The sequence below is a fragment of the Corvus moneduloides genome, chromosome 1 (assembly GCF_009650955.1).
Source record: "Corvus moneduloides isolate bCorMon1 chromosome 1, bCorMon1.pri, whole genome shotgun sequence".
Classification (NCBI taxonomy): Eukaryota; Metazoa; Chordata; class Aves; order Passeriformes; family Corvidae; genus Corvus; species Corvus moneduloides.
In genome coordinates, this window is record NC_045476.1 from 76,938,660 (window position 1) to 76,958,132 (window position 19,473).

A 19,473-nucleotide genomic window follows, 5' to 3' on the forward strand; every position below is an offset into this window, starting at 1 on the left:
TTGAATGTATTACTGTGGTCAAATATCACTTCCTTTATCCTGGACGCCTATCTCCACAAGTCCTAAATATTTACATGAGGAAATCAAAAAATATTCTGCCCTTGGCAAGTGCATAATTCCTTTGGGAAGATGTTGCTTTCTCAAAAACATTTCAGAATGAGACTTAGTTCTAAATTAAAGATTTTTAAACTATTAGAAAAATCAGGGATGGAATACTCATTGCCTCATTGTCTTTGATACACATGCTTCTAGAAAAGGTACTGCTTCAGCAAGTACCTGTCAAGAGTTTTGTGAATGTTCAGTAGTTGTTCCAAAGGAGCACAGTCTATCAAACTTTTCTCCTTAAGGTTCTTGTAAGTCCTGCTGCTCTCACAATTACTTCACCTAGGGGGAAGCAGTTCCATCTAGAGCAGATTTGATTTAATCTGAAGACCAGTTTGGCTTAATAGAGCCATTAGTCATCCCAGGTCAGACAAGCTGATGAGAAGAAAAAGTTCTCATTTGGAAATACACAAAGTACACTTTACCTGGATGGCTATACCCTCATACTGAAACAAGCCCATCACTGAGGGTTTAAAATTATTTTTCAACTTTTGTTAGAAGATATTCACTTTCAACTTAAAAACTACGCAATAAGAAAGGAAAAGCTCTTTCACTTCAGTCCATACCAAAAGGGTAATCCCCATTTAGAAACATGCCTTAAATTCATGAGCCAATCTCATAACTGTACGAGGTATTGATAGTTACACAGACAGATACAACTGACTTTCCTTTTATAACCAACAGTCCTTAACAAAGCAAGACTCTCACAAGCAAGAATTCAGCTGGGGTGGTGAAAGGATTACTCAGAAAAAACTTCAAGTCTTAGCAGACTAAGGTAAAATGTATCTCAAAAGACAACACATCCTTAATGCTACAAGAAAACAACACCACAAAACTAGAAACGCTTTGGCCAATAGTCTTACTGGCTGACTCCTTTTCTTATGCACAAGAGTAAAGTAAAATTTTAAATAATTCTTTCTGGCAAGAGCTTTTATATTTAAACATACACACAAACATACAGGAAGGGATTTCCCACCACAGCAGTGGTAGCAGTTGTTTCCAAGGGTCAGTTTCTGCCTATTAGAATGGTAAACAGAAAAATCATAAGTGAAAGACCAGGTGATGCTGACTAGAGATTTAAACAAAGATTAGATTTTACTATCTAAATTTCAACATGTGCAAAATGGTCTAAGACAATAAAAATTACTGCATATTTTCTTGTGCATTTTAATCACAGACTGAAGTATGAATCAGCACCAGCACCAATTAAAAAAAAAAAAAAAAGGTAAGATGGATATTCTCTCTTTAAGCAGTTTCACGGTTTCTCAATATGCTTGGTTGGCCTGTACAATAACTTACTATATTACTTATTTATAAACAGTTCTCTTTTGCTTTGATTTTCTTTTACATTATTTAAATATAAATTAATGGAAGCCAATTCCCATACATTCTAAGTATCAAATGCACCCTGATTTCACCATGAATGTAGGCACATACCTAATTTTAAACATTTGACTAGACATGTAATTAATTGAATTGGAGCCAATTATGACCCAATTATGAGTCCTCTGTAATTATTGCTTGAAATACTACTGGATTGCTGCCTATTGAAGGCAAGAGAAAATATTTCAGATCTCTATGAATACCTAACGACTATTAAAACTGTTACCTTTGACTTCTTTTAGTTTGGTAAGATCAAGATTCAGGGGCTTTTCCACAGCTTTCACGAGTGCAGTATTTGTGCTGTTTGACTGAGGTACGGCCAGTGCAATTGCAGAAGGCAACCTGAGCATCAGCGGGTGATGAAGAGGAAACTGAAGGATGGGAAGAAAAAGCCTCAGCTCAGCAACTGAGGCTGGTGTGTCCAGGTGGCCCAGAAGGCCAATGGTATCCTGGCCTGTACCAGCAATAGTGTGGCTAGAAGGGTGATCCTTCCCCTGTACTCAGCACTGTACTCAGTACTCTTAAGGCTTGCCATAGTGCTAATAATTGAAAATACTCAGCAGGTAGTCTGCAGCAAATAAAGGGCATGTTATCCTCACAAAGCAAAATAGTACACAGAAGTTTCATTATGTCAATAGCATTGATACATTATTTTTCCTCTTCCAACTCTGTGGCATTGATCATCATCTCTAACACCATCTCATGAGATTTGTGCTGGATCACAGCAGAGCCAATAATGGAGAAAGGGAGAGCAAGAGGCAGCAGCAATTTCTGCCAATATGTTGAGAGTTACTAATTTTAGGTTAAAATTTATAATCCCACACCAAAAATTTTCAATGCCTACTTATTTCTATTCTGTTCTCTTCAAACACTGAATGGAATCCTTTTCTTCCAGAGAGCTGGACTTCCCGATTTTCATTCACCAGCACAATGCTGCTGTACCCTGTTCCTGCAGGTGGCAGTTCAAGTGCCAAGTCAAAATCCTGATCAAACACATTTTCCAACTACTCTCCACTGATATGAATCTATGTTTAAACCTCAAACTTCTGAATCATCTGCTACCCTCAACACATCCCTCAGTGGGCACCTACACACTTCCATGTTTTACTGTATACAAAGGAGTTTGCCCAAAATCACAGTGGCAGTCAAATAAACTCATATAATCAAAGCCCAAGAGTCATGAATTCTGCTTGTGCTTTGTAACCACCAGACATTCTCAAGTCCAACACATACAGGACACTGTCTCTCCATGAAGTCAATGGGAGTTTGCTCATCAACTTTCATGAGGCCAGGAATTGACCCATAATATTTCATAAAACAACAAAAAAAGAATGTATTTATGGTTTTATTATTATTCCTAATAAAGAAATAAGAAAAAAGAAAACACAGTACATGGTCTAGTCTATATGCACATGTGTTACTTGTATTAATGTCGATGGGATTTAAAGCTACATATGGAGAGGATAAGATATATCCCTATGTGTTCAGCCATATGCTTAAGGAAGCTCCCCAAATGCTTGTAAATATGATCATGCTTTCTAACATACTATGTATTTATTTGAACAACGTTAAATCTCTAAGCCCTACTTTCCAGTCCATTAAAGCTTCAAATAATTGTTTATTTCCAGTTTAAAGTTACCTTATTTTTTAGCCATTAGAAGTCTGCCTGTAACCACATTTCCACAATACTCAGGGAATTAGAGAATTTATAATAACTCTCCCATTATCTGAAGGGGTACCTCTCTGGGATGAGAAATACTCAAGATGAGCTATATTTTAGCGAGGAATTCTTTCCAGAAGATTTTGGGACAGGCCCAAGATGCGTAGCTGAAAGGCCTGGAATGCTACTTGCACAAAAATCATGTGTTCATGCCACAGACCTCAGAAAACTACATTCCTTCTGGAGGCCAAAGGCCTTGAAAGCTAGTCATCCTTCTGGATAGACTTGTTCTCATTTCCTTTTTGATTTTTAAGGTTTGAATAATAGCCCTGATAGGCTGAGGGAGCTAGGCCTGTTCAGCCTCGAGAAGAGATGAGTGAGAGGGGATGTATGTCATCAATGTCTATCAGTATCTGGTGGGAGTGTCAAGAGGATAGATCCAGGCTCTTGGTGGTGCCAAGCAATAGGACAAGAGGCAAAGAGAAGGAACTGATACACAGGAAGTTCCACCTGAACATGAGGAGGAACTTTACTGTGCGGGTGACCATGCACTGGAACAGATTGCCCAGAGAGGCTGTGGAGTCACCCTCACTGCAGATATTCAAGAACTGTCTGGACACAATTCTGTTCAATGATCTCTAGGATCTCATTCCTGCCTGAGCAGGAAGGTTGGACCAGATAAGCCATTCTGGTACCTTCCAGCCTGACCCATCCTGTGATTCTGTGAACACAGGGCAAGGGTCTAACCCAGAAGGCACGAGAGGATTATTTTGGATTTCCCTTAAAGAAGACCTCAGGATTCATCCCTTGATTTATGATCTAGTGCAATTTGTGTTGGAATGAGATAGCTGAAGTCTTTATGAAATATCCAATGCCTGTTATCAAATCATATTCATTATGTTCATGCAACTGATCATTCTATTTGACTTATCTTTTACTTTCTTTCAGCTGAGACTTGGTAACTGTTTTATGGTCACTCATGACTATAGTTTTATGCATTAAAAAGATGACTGATGGGTTACTGGTTTAACTGCTTCATCTAATGCTGTAGCCACAAATATAAAACCATAGTTGTGGAGGCACAGTCATTACACTCATGGTGCCCTTAGCATCTCATGCAAATGCAGCACAGAACCAAAGACAACTTCATTTATAGCTGGCTGCCAAAAAACACCTTCTTCACTTGCCTGATGTAACCCTTTTGATACCAAGGTGATACGGCTGTTTACCTTTCTTAATGTCATCCAGGACATCATTTTATAGCGAGGTATTACGATTTTATTTTCTTGCTCTTTTTGATGGTAAAGAAGATTTGAGAGCTCAGCTTTTACTCTACCTTTAAAGTCTCAATTTATGATAAAAATCAGACTTTTGCCTACTGAGATACTTCTTACTTTGAAATACAGAAAACCAAAACAAACAGTCGTCATCTTTTTAAACTACATCAATGAATGGTGAAGTCAAATCCGGTTTCCCAGCAAGGAATTATTAAAAGACAGAAATAGTACAGTGACCACAGGAAAACTTTAAGCACCAAAATGGGGACAAAAATCTCCTGGGGAAAAGACAATATTTCCTACATGGTCATTCATGTCTGCTTGTAATACAATACAGGGGTATTGTTTGTTTGTCTGCTTAAGTAGATGGGTAGAATAAAATTAGATACAAATCCTGACTACACAAACATTTCAAACACTAGATGCAGGCTTATGTTTTCCAATTTCTGCCATCCCAACTGTGATGCTGCTTTATAATGTATAACCAAAGAGGCCTTTGATTATTAACATATACTTAATTTTTGCCTTATTTAAAAAAGGTCACCAACCTCCAGCAGGATCTTTCACATCAGGTCATACTGCATCTTGCTGAAATCTTAATATTGGTCATAAAAATTGTCAAAAGAATAGAAGAAATACTCTAAAATAGATCCACATTGTAGTCAGACCCCTTCCCCAGGAATTCAGGCAAGGAATGTAAACCCAGAGATTTATTTTTCTGTTCAGGTCATGCCTGGGGTAGACTGCTATGTTACTAAATTCCCTAATCTGAAGTCAAGAGCAAGACAAAGTTAACAGACCTCAATAGGCAGGAAAAAAAAATCTTGCGATAGCCCTCTGTGGACCATAACCTGAAGTTACAGCAATAAGCCTTATCCCCACCACAAAGATGATTCAGAAAAAATCCCACAGCTTACCTCAACATAGTCCCTGGCATGGCCCCAGTCTCTCTTAGCATCCAGATTGCCCAGGCTGAAACAATCCAGCTGTCCAAGGTGAATCTTTGCTACCGATCGGCTAATCTTCCGAGTGACAAAATTAGCCCCTGGAAGAGAAATAAAAGGTAGTATCAGCACAGTCACAGTGGCAGATAGCTTAGCTGGCCACAGGAGACATCTTGTATAGCTCAGCACATGGCATTTTCAGTCTTCACTCAGTCCCCTTACACCACCTAGACCCATGCCATCTTTTATCATTTGAGCAAGCTAAGAAGCTTCCAGTGCAAGTGTCACATTAGTTGCACTTTCACAGCAAACATCTTTCTTTGTGGGACTTCTTAAGCATTCCTAATTTGCTGCCTCAGTATTCACTCCAGGCATAAAGCCAAAGAAAATCGTTTGGAATGTCAGTTCTTAAACACAAAATGCAAAAGGTTACATAAAGAAGACAGACATCTTAGACCACCCTCAAGTTTTCTGTTGCCGTTTCTCTTTTCCTTTTTAATTTTTTTTTCCAGGGAATGCATATATCTAAATAAGTTTGTTTATTAATAAAAAAAATCAGGACTATGCAAATATTACATATTCTCCAAAGAACTGTAATGGCTAAATGCATTCTACTTTTCTAGTTATTTGGGATTCTTTGTCCCTCAGGTTCAGTTAGATCATGAAATTGTGATTTCAACTTTCTCAGTTGAAGGTCGTACTTTATTTTATCATATTTCAGTATGTTGTTCACTGTATTACTTTGGAAAATTTGTGTACCCATTTCTGCTCCCAGTGGAGTTGCTTTAAACAATATTTTTTGTTACTTATTTTCAGATCTTGATTTTTAGATTATGATGGCTGTGTTTCTAAGAGGTGGTCATAGTCTCCTCAAAAGCAGAGGGATTTGAATTTAGACCAGGAGTTTAAGCTAAACAAGCCCAATGGCATTTGCACACTAATGAGCCACAAAAATTAAAATTACATGCCCTTTTAATAGCTAAAAAAGGATATGAATAAGTGGTGACAGATGATACCTCCTCCAAATGAAAAACAAGAAAGTTAGTGAAAATATCTGCAGTTGTAATATGCTCTTAGCAATTTTCAAAAGTCTTAAGTAGTGTAGCTTATGCATTCAATGCATACATGCAGTTTTTTTTCACCATGGAACTCTGCCCTTTAAATATGCATCTCAATACATTCTGTTTCCTGTCAAACAAATAGTAGGTTGCTGCAACATTATTAAATAACATGAAGTGTCCTTTTCAGGTTACTAATTTTTTCCTGTAAAATCAAGAGCACTACAGTACTTTTCTGTGTCATTTGACTCCACCAAAAGTAAAAAAAAAAAATTAGAAAAAAAAAAAAAAAAGGACACCTCTAAGACCCATGTGGAATAAAGAACTTAAATAATTCAGACCTTACCACAGGATTAAGATAGAATTTTCAATTTTCATCAACTGCTGAACTAATTGCAATTCCAGTTATTAGACACTTAGGATATACCATCAATTTGTGCTTGTTCTTTAAAGGATGAAAATTACATGATTTCTATATCTCCTTAAATATACATGAATATTTTATATTAATATGTAAAGGAACCTTCCTAAATAGTGTGATTTGCAAACTTTCAGAAACAAAATATAGTCCAGAGTCATTTTCAAAGCAAATTTCTCAAAAATTGGACAGTACCAACCCTGTGACTCTGCTATTGTAACTTCTGAAAGCAAAGTACTGTGGTTTCCCTGTTCCTAGCTGGACAGGCTTGCAGCAGGACTGGAGTTCTGGCTTAACAGAAACCAGTGACAGAGTCTCTTTGGCTTAGTCTGACTGGCACCTCTCCAAAGATTGTTTCTATTTTTAACTTATCAAAGTGCTTTGAGACCTTCACACAAATTATTGCTAATTAATTAAAAACAGATTCAATCTATCGCAAAAACTTACTAGGATTAGCTCTGAAACTTCCTAACCTTCTGTACTGAAATTATTTCAGTTAGCATTTTTATTCAGCAAATAAGAGTTGAAGGAACAGGTTTCTTTCTAGGATTAAGTATATGCTTTAAAGTTCCACGCTGTAACTGAGTAATAAGCAAACCTGACTGCTTTCAATGCTACATTCCCATTTGCAGCAAAAGCAATGAGAGTTCTAGTCACCATCTGCATTAAAACAAGTTTTACTGTCAACCTGCACAACTAATGAATGTCAACTTCCCTTTTGGAGCAAATGCTTTCTCAGCATAAAAAAAAAAAAAAAAAGAGCATATTAGGTTGTGTGAGAGAAAAAACTATAATGCTATCAATTTAACTTTAAATATATGAAAGATACTGCACAAGAAAGAGCTGATTTGTCTAGCAGAGCACAACAAATACTAGTAGCTTCTGTCTTCTCACAGAGTCACTGTTAACTGGAGAGAAACAATCCTCAAAGATATACTCCAAGCAAAATCGGAATATTCCTGAAAAGGCTGAGATGAAGAACTAGAGAGCACCACAATGAAAAATGAAAACCTTTATTTTCCATAAATATTCCAGTAAGGGTTCCACTAAATAATACCAACCCTCTTCTTGGAAGTGCCTCAGCATTAAAGCTGTGGGAGAAAACTATGCTACCGTTCATTCTGAGAAATGTGATTGGAAAATTTTTCATGCACCCAAAGACTGAATGGCACATTTCAGAAGCATTTAAATGATATGGTTCATAAATAATGTTTAAGTACTGATTATCTTCAAACACAGTATCTTAAAATATCCCATTACACTCTATGTTTGATCCCATGCCATTAAATGCACATCATAACTAGAATTTAAGCTGGTGCCCACTGGAGTCACACAAAATAGTTAAGGCTATGTCAGCATTTCCACTAAAAAGCCCTGTCCTAGAGGTTTGTAATTTGGCTATGAAATCTTGCTTTGGTATGAACTTCAGCAGAAGTAATATCTTTTTCCTCAGGATTGATTCTATGTGAGAGATCCAGGCAGAGTGCTACAGATATCTTTGTATAAATGAATGCAAAGTACTTTTTGAGTGAGAGATCCAGGCAGAGTGCTACAGATATCTTTGTATAAATGAATGCAAAGTACTTTTTGAGGCACAGAAATGGTTAGCTTCCCTCTTCCTCAGGAGGTGGTGAAGACTTGCTAATGTTGAACATACAGCAGCATTTTTCTCCACAAAATGGCCACTCAGTGCCAGGAAGAGTGTCATCAAAGCTGATGGTGTGTTAACCACTTTACCCTTTATGCTGATTTTCATTGGATCAAGTCGATGCAGCAGCTAAAATGCCAACAGTTATCACAGGTGAATAAGGCCTAATTTGTTATGCTACTAACCTTACTAATTCACCTGGAAATGTGTTGGTAGTAATGACAGAAACTACCTTAGACTGGTGGGAAGGAGAGATGTCAGAGTCCCACATTTGTCTCCTGGCTCTGCACTGCTTCCTCAGTTCAGAGAGGTTTCGTAAAACACAACTCATTGCTCACACCTGGTATGAATAAATGTGGAGAGTTCAAAACGCTGTTATATGGTTGATGTATTTTGACTTATTTGAACACTTTTTCAAAATGTGTGTGGGTGGCATATGGCTGGGAGCTCACTATCCTGCAGTAACCCAGAGAAGAATCATTCTTGCTGTCTGTGGGGCCAAACATACTGGGCTAAGTGCCTTGCATAGTTATCTGTGCAGTGAATACACCCTAACCATGATGGGCCACATCATGCTCTGGTTTGCATCACTATTGGCAGCACTGGAATTGCTGCAATGCAGCATTAGAGATGTGGCCAGGCAGAAGAGATGTGGCCAGATGTAGCAAAGGATGCTTTGATGTGTCATTTCAGTGGTTCTAAACAGCCCAAATTAAGTAGGGTCTGACAAGTTCCTACATTTTAAGAGGGGCCTTTAACAAGAGTTTTCATGACATCAACAGCTCTTTCAGGAACCCTAGGCATTAGCTTAGATTTTTTTTCAAAACCCAAGCCCTCCCTTTGAGATCGTTAGCATGCCAATAGGAACCATAAGGTGCAATTTACAAACCCGATTTATCCTAGACAGGATTTAAAGCAAGGATTCCTCATCAAGCAGACCTGATCTGTAAAACATATAACTTGTCAGCAAACCACTGCAGGAACAATATCACAATAAAAAGAAATTGCAGAGGTATAATGCAACAGCTTTTGCTCTCCAGCCCAGGCCTGTCGCCCAGTGCACTGCCTGACTCAGGGTGGAAACAGCTCATCCCTTTGAGAAGGATGCTGCCTACATATGGCAAAGATGCAGTTTTGAAAGCTGGACACATCTCTCATTAAATAGCACATATTTAAAACTATTGCTTTAGGAGATATGGTTTAATGCACCTACAGCTCCAAAGCTGGATTGCCCCAAGACAGGAAAAAATAAGTCTTAGTCTCTGCATCAGTATCCCATTCCTTTTATCAGCACTGGGGTTTTGCCCTTCGTGTATCATCAGGAACCTGCCTGTTGGAAGAAGGTGTTTTTCTCCAGAATCTGTGGTTTAGAAGAGGCAGCCAAATGGATGAAGCATCTTCAAGAGCCACTATTGTAGTATCTGTGTCTTTTCAAGAACCATCATTTTCCAAGCTCTCAAGACCACATACAAAACCCAATTAATGATAAAACTGTGGTCTTAGAAAGACTGCTGTCTCTGTAAAACACTAGTTGTTGCATGCCTAAGAAAATCCATTACTAACCCTAGTAATATCATAGAATGACAATCAATCTTATAGAATTCAATAGCAGTACTTATCTATCAACAGAGATGCAGTCCTGGAACAATCTATCAAGTTCTCATAACACCTTTTTTCTTCATTTTGCATAAAATATGATAAAATGGTTTCTGTCTCTGAAGACGCTGACACAAGATAAAGGTTGGAGTTTTGGGGTTTTTTTTTCCTCCAAGTTTCTGCAGTTCTGGCATAGATTCTAGTGGAAGCCTAACATGTTCAAACACATTGTGCACCCAGCACTTCTACTAACCCAGAGGAACATATTTCTTTTAACACATATGTGTTGTAAATGATACACTTAATGAGATCATTAAAACGTTTTGATTCCCTGAAAATCCACACTGCTCATCATTTCCATTCTATGACAACCTTTTCCATTTTTTTGTAACAAGCTGAAAGGAAAAGCAAAGGAACACCCAGATTTTCTAAGAAAAGAAGCCCTGAATCTCCTTACACTGATGAAAATCAATAACAATTATTCCAAAGCAAATGGATTTATGTCACTGTAAACTAAATGAAAAATCAAGTTATAGATCTTTAAATTAACCTGCCCTATTTTGGGTTTAAATGGAATTTTAAACTGTGTCTTGATCAAAACAACTGATAAAGTACTGCATTTTGGTAAAACTAGTAGAGCAGCTACCTCATATATGTTAAACATTCATGCATTTAAATTGTGAATCCATTCTCAATTTAAAATAACAAATTGTTCTTCTCACAACAACAGTTGTACAAAGTAGAAACATCCCTTTTTGGAAAAAAAGGAAAAATCATTGTTATAAGTGATTTTTTTTCTTCTTTCTAGTCATTATAATATCCTACGAATGTTACTCAGCAGGTACAGCTGCCTTTGGATGAGCTTGCCATAAAGTCCACAATCAGATTTTTGCAAAATGAAATATATATGAAATAAGGGTGATATGATTCATAAGCAACTCCTTGTAAAGTCATGCATGGGAAACATCTTCCTGACTGGGGTAGTAAATAATTTTATTTCCTGAAACATGAGATATAGGGCTTTAATCCTTATATTTTAATCCTGTATAGCATAGCTGGAAATACTTTGTTTCATCATTATATTTTCAATCTTTTCCTCTGTTCTTTAAAAATTTTAAAGTACCTTATGGTGGTGGTTTTCTCAGATTTCTAATATACTTGAAATGTTTTTCAAACATTTTCAGTTTACGTAGCCCAAACTATTTTCCAATGGACATGTATCTTTCTCTAAACAGGAAAGATAAATTTTTTTTTAAAAGGTTATTCTACATCAGCCCCCTGGGAAACAATTACGTAACAAAAAAATCCACAGATCCCAGACTGAAACCAGTGGTCCAGTAACATGAGGATGAAATTGCCCCTCCTTATCAAGTGACCCTCATTTGGAACTAATTTGAAACGTGTGATTTCAATAAAATGATGTGGTAGTAATTCCTTTAAATACTGCTAACAAAGACATCAATTGGCGTATCAACTGAATTATTTTGTTTTATAATATATTGATACACATTATAACCTTTCCGATGCCAAAATGTACTAATTCTGCTTGGCCCCTTTTCCCATTAGCATATCAGTTTTCAACAGGGTACCGAATCCTTGGGTGCCCATTCTTTAGGTAATTGAAAATGCACTACTACTTTTATATTCCAAAAATGAGGAGGTTAAGGCAGAAAGGTAAAGGCACGGAAGGGTGGGAATCAGCAGGGGACGGCAGCACAGGGGAGGGGGTGGGTGCTCTTCAACCCCAGAGCAACTGTGCCCCTGCCATCCACTTGCACACAGAACATTTGGACAGCTGAGGGCAACAGGAGGTCATTGAACTACGCATGGAGAGAACACAAATTAATGACTTTTATAATCTGAGCGGAAAATCAGAGTGAGAGACAGTCTTGTGAGGAACAACAAGGTACAGAAATGCAGAGGGAGCACAGAGAGTAGGAAAATTTTTCTTTTTCCCAGTGGGTGAAAAGGTAGCACAAAGCCTACCTCAGGGGACAATTAGTAAGTCCTGTAAAAAAGGCGCACAGATGAAGGGGAAGAGACCTACCAACCACCACCAGTGGGTGAGAATCAGAGGTGGTGTTTGTCACGGCACAAGCCACGCTCCCCAGTGATTCAGGGGTGCTAACCCTCCACTGGGCATCTGTCATCAGGGCTTTAGACTCTTCATGACAGTTTTGCATACAAACAGATATAGGTTTCCACCTCCCAAAAACCAATGACAGTATCATTTCTATGACTATGCAGCAGCAGTTCTCTAAAGTGACTGTGAAAAAATGATGTTTGATTAGGAGACAATCTGCATGTGTACGGTGTAACACAATGCTTTTGGATTTCACAATAGAAATACCACTGTTTGGGACTGATTACACTTCTCAGTTCTATCATATGGGGTTGTTAAAAGGCCAGGGTGATATACCAGCAATAACTGTTGGCCAAAAGGTGCTATTTTAGTCTATTTCCCCCCATATAATTTTTCTTAAATTCAAATATTTTCCCCTCAGGAAGTGTACACCGAACAGGAAAAGGTGAGGCATCAAAGATTCTCATAAAGGAAAACCCAAACATTAATACTGAAAACAATATGTAAAAGTGTTATTCCTGTTCCCAAGTTTATGTTGCTAATGGTGCTTACATAAACAGAGCAGCGTTTCGCTTACAGAAAACTTAACCTTTTGCTCCAAACTACTCACTTTGGTTTCTTTAATCGCAGTTCATATACACTACATTGTAAACAAAGGTAAATGTCTTTAGCCGCTCTGATTTGCTAACATTCATTTAAGCTGTGGTTTTTAAATTGTACAACTAAGGTTATTGAATTAAACCTCTCATTTCAGCTGTCACAGAATTAGGCAAGCCCTTGCATGTATGAGCTGTGGGTAAATATGAGTGTGCTTGCCCATCAGTACAGACTCTTTATATTGTTAAAGCTTGTGTAAACAATTGGAGTTAAGTATAAGCATTGCTGAATTGGTGGTACAATAGCTAGAACTGTATGCAACCAAAAGGAAAATCTAGCACTTGTACAAAATGGAATTACCCTCCAGTCTTAGGCAACTTGCACAAAAACCTCTCTGATTTTGACTTCCCTCGTTGAATGGCTATCACAGTTCAGACATCTGTGCTCTTAAATTTAACACCCCTTTCCTCTTCTCCCTGTCTTTCCCCTCCTCCATCCTCTCAGCAACCAGTAGCACATCAAGAAAGTTGCTGTTTGATGGTTCAAGCTGAGACGTTCAGCCTTTACCCTCGCGCTCTCTTGAGATGAAGCAGGCAAGGCTTTTAATCTTACCTGGTGACACATGACTGACTAATACAGTTTCTTGGACCTTCTGACCTCTGAGGGACTAAATCTGGTTGGTCTCAACCTCTCCAGGTGGCTGGGACATCAGTTTGCGGTGGGTCATGACGTAAACAAAGCTTTGCACAGGTCTTCCATGACTTTCTGTGCACCCATAATTGTGCTAACTTTTACTGTGCAAATTTCTTGAGTATAAAACGTATCATTTCACTTCAAGTCAGGGGGAAAAAGAATTTTCCTTTACTTTTACTGGAGGTTAAAGACTGTAACAAGAGCCAGCCTTGAAACCAGTCACAGCAGCAAATTTGCTGAGTCAGTGCTGATGTATTTTCTTGGAGCGAGAGAAATGGTCTGGCCACAGCCAAGTAGCTTATTTGAAACTCTGCCTCCCACACAAACTAATAAAGCAGTGCTAGACGGGTTTGACACTTATACAGTATAACTCAAGATGTTCCTAATCCATGTGCCTCCCTTTGGAGCTTTGTTGCTCAACTGTTTTTCTCCTAGGACTTTCTTCTGGTTAGCTTTGAGGCAGTGGTAGTCCTCAAGGCACCCTTTAGGCCCTCAATACATCATTTGGTAAATGTGTTTCGATTTTACTAAACCACTTTTTGCTACAGGAGTCCTGGAATCACCAAGAGGGGGTCCTGAAACACAGCTGAATCATTTTTTCAGGGAGCTGGAAGCAGCTGAAGGGAAAGAGCAGATTGAGAAGTAACAAGGTGAGGGCCAGTGAGAACTGGAGGGAAGCAAAAAAAAAAATCTCAGCTTCTGCAAATACAGGAGGCACATTTTTTTCTAGTACGAGGTACATAAAATGCAAGGTGCTACATTTCCTTCCATCTTCCACACTATGAATAGTTGGATTCTCAGCTAGGATGAGGTGAGAAATACATCTCCAACACCACTGATAATCCCAACAAGTCAATGTACAGATCATCACTTGCACAGGCCTACAGTTACAAGTGCAAGGATGAAATCTTCCAGCTACAGACACCCTTTTGGACTCACAACAGACCAATCAAGTAAACACATGGTTCAGACGTAAGAGCCAAAAAAAAATCTCCACCGTGTGTGCTGTGGCATGCAGTCAAGCTGGTGTGCAACCCAGGGTATAAGATCAGCTCATGGTGCTCCCAGCCTACTCTCCCTGTCCCTGCTGTCCCCATTTCCCAAGCTCTGCTTCTGTATAGGGACAAGTGGTTTTGCTAAAGACAGAACAGGACAACCCTGGAAGTCATTATTTTGGATAAAACCAAAGTAACAACCCTGAAATGTAGTGTCTTAACAACAGACCCCAGTAAAAAAAAGCTTCAATTGATTGTGTGAAGCAGGAGCAGAGGGATAACTCAACCCTAAAGTAAGCCCCCTAGTCCTAACAGTTTAAGAAGATAATGGGGTGAAAAGGCAGAGACAAGATGACAGTGCACTGGGAAGACCGCAAGCCAACAAAGACGGCATGTCCCTTCTGGTCCAAAGGACTTGGCCATGTTTGGTCTAGCTGTGTTGACCTCCTCTACTCAGAAAGCCAATAAAAACATTATTTCACCTAGCTGTAGTTACTGCTGGTTGCTTAAACTTCCCATAAAAGCTGTGTCCTTACTGCAGCACAGGATATGATCACTCTCAGAGGACCCTGAAGTTAAGCAAGGGTGCTACGGCTTCCACACCCAAGCTCTGAACTGGAAATGCCACCAGACAGAGCGGCAGCTCTCCCACAGGCAGAAAGGGTATGACAGGAGGTTGCATAAAAACCATTGCTGAGAGTGAACTCTCCTCTGGGACAAAGCCTGGGCATGTTGCTAATTTTCACTCTAAAATGAATAAGGCAATGAAAAAAGAAATGGACCCTTATTTAATCAGAAAACATTTTGAACACAACCGGTGAGTAAAATTCTAAAAGCTTTTTGAAATGTACACAAGTTTCAATGAATATTCCTTTTTACTAATGTTGCCACTGAAACTGAATCCCACTCCTAAATTCTTTCTCTGTGGGAATAGAGTTTCTCTAGTGTAATTAATAATAAAAATTAATATGCAGCTATAAACAGAGAACTCAGCTTTCTGGCACGATAAATTGGTGCAGTTTCACTGAAGTCAGATTACTTAAATTTACAAAGAAGAGGCCAAACTTAAACATACCACCATTGACAAGTTCAATCACCACAGAAGTTTTGCACAAGAAAATATGAAACAAAACATTTGGAAAGTGATTGAACTGCAAAAAAAGAGTGTCTAGATAATATGTTCACTTACCACCATTCAGCTTGTCACGCTCACTACTGTTTTAATAACAGTATTTTTAAGAACAGTTCTTCCTTTGTGGACTCCTGAAATTCATTGTTATCCTGTTTTTGTGATATTTCCCATTTAAGTTAGTTTATACTTCCTCTAGCAACAGAAGAGGCAGTCAGATCACCTGCTGTTCTGAGATGTCTACAATACTTGAACACAATGGGGTGAAATCAGGACAGAAAGTTAGCCCAATTCTGAATTTCCTGGCTTTGTATTTTTAGTGGGACCTTTCATATCATTTTAATATCCCCATAGGTAGCTGTGCAGAAAAACACAAATGCACATACACACACTCTGTACGTACTCAGGACAAAGCCGTAAATTCTAGCACCCAAAGTTAGGATTATGTGTTTCAGTGTTGTTTCCGAATGCACAATGATACGGTTTTACAGAACACTTCTAGATTTCATACTGTAATCTTTTTCCTAATAGGATTGTCCCTGGTCCAGAGAACAGACTTACTCTGAGAGCAAAAATTGCTGTCTTGTAAGGAATGAAGTAGGCAAGGGCCCTATGGAGCCTGAAGCTAACCAAAGGTAAAGAACTTCAGAGAAAGAAATGGTAGATTCACAGTTCCATCTGATTAATGCTGTTATAGGAAAATGAACAAAAGCCTGCTTCTTGTGCAAATTCTGAAAGGGTGCTCAGAAGGTCACTTAAATCCAGGTTCTCATTTAGTCACTGGTGCATATTCCTCTATGTGCTTGTTACCAAGCCCTAAGGTGGAAACAGATGAGAGTTTTATTCTGAACATGAACTAATCAATCAAGAAATGCAGACCTTTTTAGGTTTTTCATGCCTTAATTCCACTCCCCATCCCAAAGGAGATAAAATTCCAAAATTTTATGAGAATTTGAGTAAGTTAAGTATCTTGATATTTGTGAAACAATGAGATGGAAGGACCCTGGAAGAGTCAAAAAAGACTTTTTTTTACTCAATAGATAAATAAATCTGCTGTAAAAGAATGTTTTTCTTGTTCTCTGCCCACCATTCCACCTCCCCCACCCCAAGACTGAACATCTAGTCATTCCCGTAAGAGCTCTGCATCCCATGCAAGGAATAAGGAAGAGGGAGCCTGTGGGGAGAAAAACCAGAAGTGCAAATAAGGACTTTATCAAAACACAAAGGCACAAGTTTAAGTTTGTGGAGGCACCTCTCATTCAGTTATTACACAATTTATGAGCTAATCAAATTTTCAAAGCCCCTTTTACCCTTCTTTCATAGTTTTCAGGATGTATTCATATGTACCTCACTTTTTATGCCCACACTAAGGTGAGGAAGACTCTAACTGCTGTAGCCACAGAATGCTACAGAATTTTCTGCTTCAGTCTAGAACACGCTTCCAAAACTGGACAAAACTGAACTTTAAATAGTTTCCCAAAGCACACTACAGAGTTCGTCTCTCAAAGGGCAGTTTATCAACGGGCTTGAGCAGCAGAGAGGGAAATCACTGAAATTTACCCTGAACCCACGTGAACCCAGGGATTGGGACTGCATATTTTCCACTGTCCTGCCATCTGCTGCTTCACTGCGCATGGTAATCTTTGGCAACCCCACTGAGAGCTGCCTGGGCTATGGCTCTGTTCAGACAGGGTGTAGAAAGAAAAGACACTGAGAATGTCATGGCTGACTGACCAGACTACTGAGATCAGAGAGATTATGCCTCATTTGCTCACCAAGCCCTGCCAAAAGCAACACCATTTAACTGCAGGTACTCAAAACCCAACAGGCATATTTAAAGGAAAAGCAGGCTAAAAAAGAGGACCATTCATAACGTGCATTTGTTTGGGACACTGTAGCTACGACCTTTTGGCAATTACTCATGAAAGTTTTAAAACAAAGTTTACAGTGCCCAGCATTTCAGGTACAAGTGAAATCTGGCAGAAACTATCACACCCAATTGCAGGACACACCAACCTGGGATATGACTCAAGGCAGGAGTAAAAAAAGGGATAATAGCCCAGCAAACAGAGATAAACAGGGAAAAAACTGTTATTTAGCTGTTATTTTAAAGCAGCTACAGTCTGTTTATCTCCTGGCTGTGAAATGCTGCACAGTATGGGAGTGTGAGGGTTTGGTACTCTTGTGCATAACCTTCATATGTCATCTCATGACAGGGGACCTCCCTTGAGCCAAAGCCAAATTTACATTTGTTCCCCAGAGCACCCCCACTAGGCTCCAGATGCAGCAGATGAAGAATCAGCACTCAAACTCTGATTTCCTCTGACCACACTGTTCTGAATAAGGGCCCCCAAACCTTCCAGTGATTAAATATCAAATGTTTACACACAGACTTACTTACTTTCAAAATGATGTCTCTAAAAGCTAAGGAATATTTCAGAAGTGTCCTAGAACTGCCAAGGTATATTTTCAGGGGTATTGGACCTGCAAGAACATTACTGTAGGATACAGAGTACTGTAGATTTTTTGAGTCTTATCATGCTGACAACAACCACCTGTTATTAATGTATCTCTCTCCCTCAACCTCCCTGCTTCTGCCAGAAGCACTAGAAATAAAGATGTAATTATATATATGTGTCTACAACAACATCCTGCCCTATTTCTTCACTCAAATACTGATCTTGGAAGTGACAGTGTCTTCTATCTGTTTAGGGAAAAAAAGGCACTTCAATAAGATAAGCTTCTCCAGGGGCTGCAGAACTATGGTTGGCAGACATCAGGGTTGACAAATGTTCTTCTAACTGCAAAGGGACACTGCAAAATTGTCCTCTGTTGTGGAATAGACAATTGCTGTCACCCTTTCTTCTTCCCTGCTGCTCTACTGCCTCCACTCTGTCTGCCTCACAGGGAGATCGGGAAAGAGACAGAAAAAAGCCATGTAAGAAAAGAGAAACAGGCATCTTTTTCCCAGTTCCAGCTGTGTTGGAGCCAACAGGCTCTGTTGTTTTGATGATTCCAGGACCCTCACATCTCATTTGATCCCTGCTTGACAGAAGTGCACAGCAGAGGTGGGAATGCCTTGCAGACTTACAGAGGGAGCTTCTGAAACCCTTAGGGTGCTCCCTCCAAGACAGGGCCCTTCTTTCTGAGAGCTGGAATCAAATAACCTCGACACCAACCTCTGGTTAGTAAGCAAGACAGGAGCAATGTGGCAAAATGAGTAAGGCAAAGAGATTAAACATGCTTTCCACTGTATTTTTCTCTTGATTCGAACACGTATCTTGAAAAAGAGTAGGTTTGAAGTAATAAGCTACCCACTAACACTCCCAGTTTTAATGTCTCTGCTGCTAAGCCCTGCTGAATCAGAGCTCCTGCTCCCCCTCTCCTTCTTGACTCATAACCTCAGTGACAGCCGTGAAGCTGGGCAGAGGCACTTTATAAAATGTACTAAATGAAGCAACTCTCAATAATAACAAGGACTGGCAGGTAGCCATGCTAGAGGAGGAAAGACCTAGTAGGAATGTCCTGCAGCATGAAAGTCTCTGTTGTTCCCATTACTGCAGAGGAAGAAAATCTCTTTAAATCCTTTTGATTCAAATGATCATCTGACAGAAACAACGGACCAGACAAATGGCTGTAAAACAAGGTAAGTGGATTTCCTACTGCTACAATATCTTACTGGGCTCCCATGACACAATTTCTCTGTTATTCTGCCTTGCCATGGTAAAGTAAACCTACAGGCTACCCAGAAAACAGATGAGTGTAATCAGTCCTTTATAAATTATATCCCTTCACTCAAAGAAAGCAAATAACTTTGCCTGCTCTATAATAACTGTTTCTAATACTTCATTTATTCTATAAATTGTTTATAAAACACTTCAAGAGAGGTC

General features: G+C 39.0%; 1 protein-coding gene across 2 annotated transcripts in view; it reads right to left on the reverse strand.

Annotated features, from left to right (window-relative positions):
- GMDS (GDP-mannose 4,6-dehydratase) overlaps positions 1–19,473 on the reverse strand; it is a 414,967-nt gene that overhangs the window by 223,000 nt on the left and 172,494 nt on the right. For both annotated transcript variants that reach the window (XM_032116667.1, XM_032116660.1), the window contains exon 7: positions 5,340–5,467. In XM_032116667.1, coding sequence (XP_031972558.1) covers positions 5,340–5,467 — 128 coding nt within the window. The remainder of the gene's footprint in view (positions 1–5,339; positions 5,468–19,473) is intronic.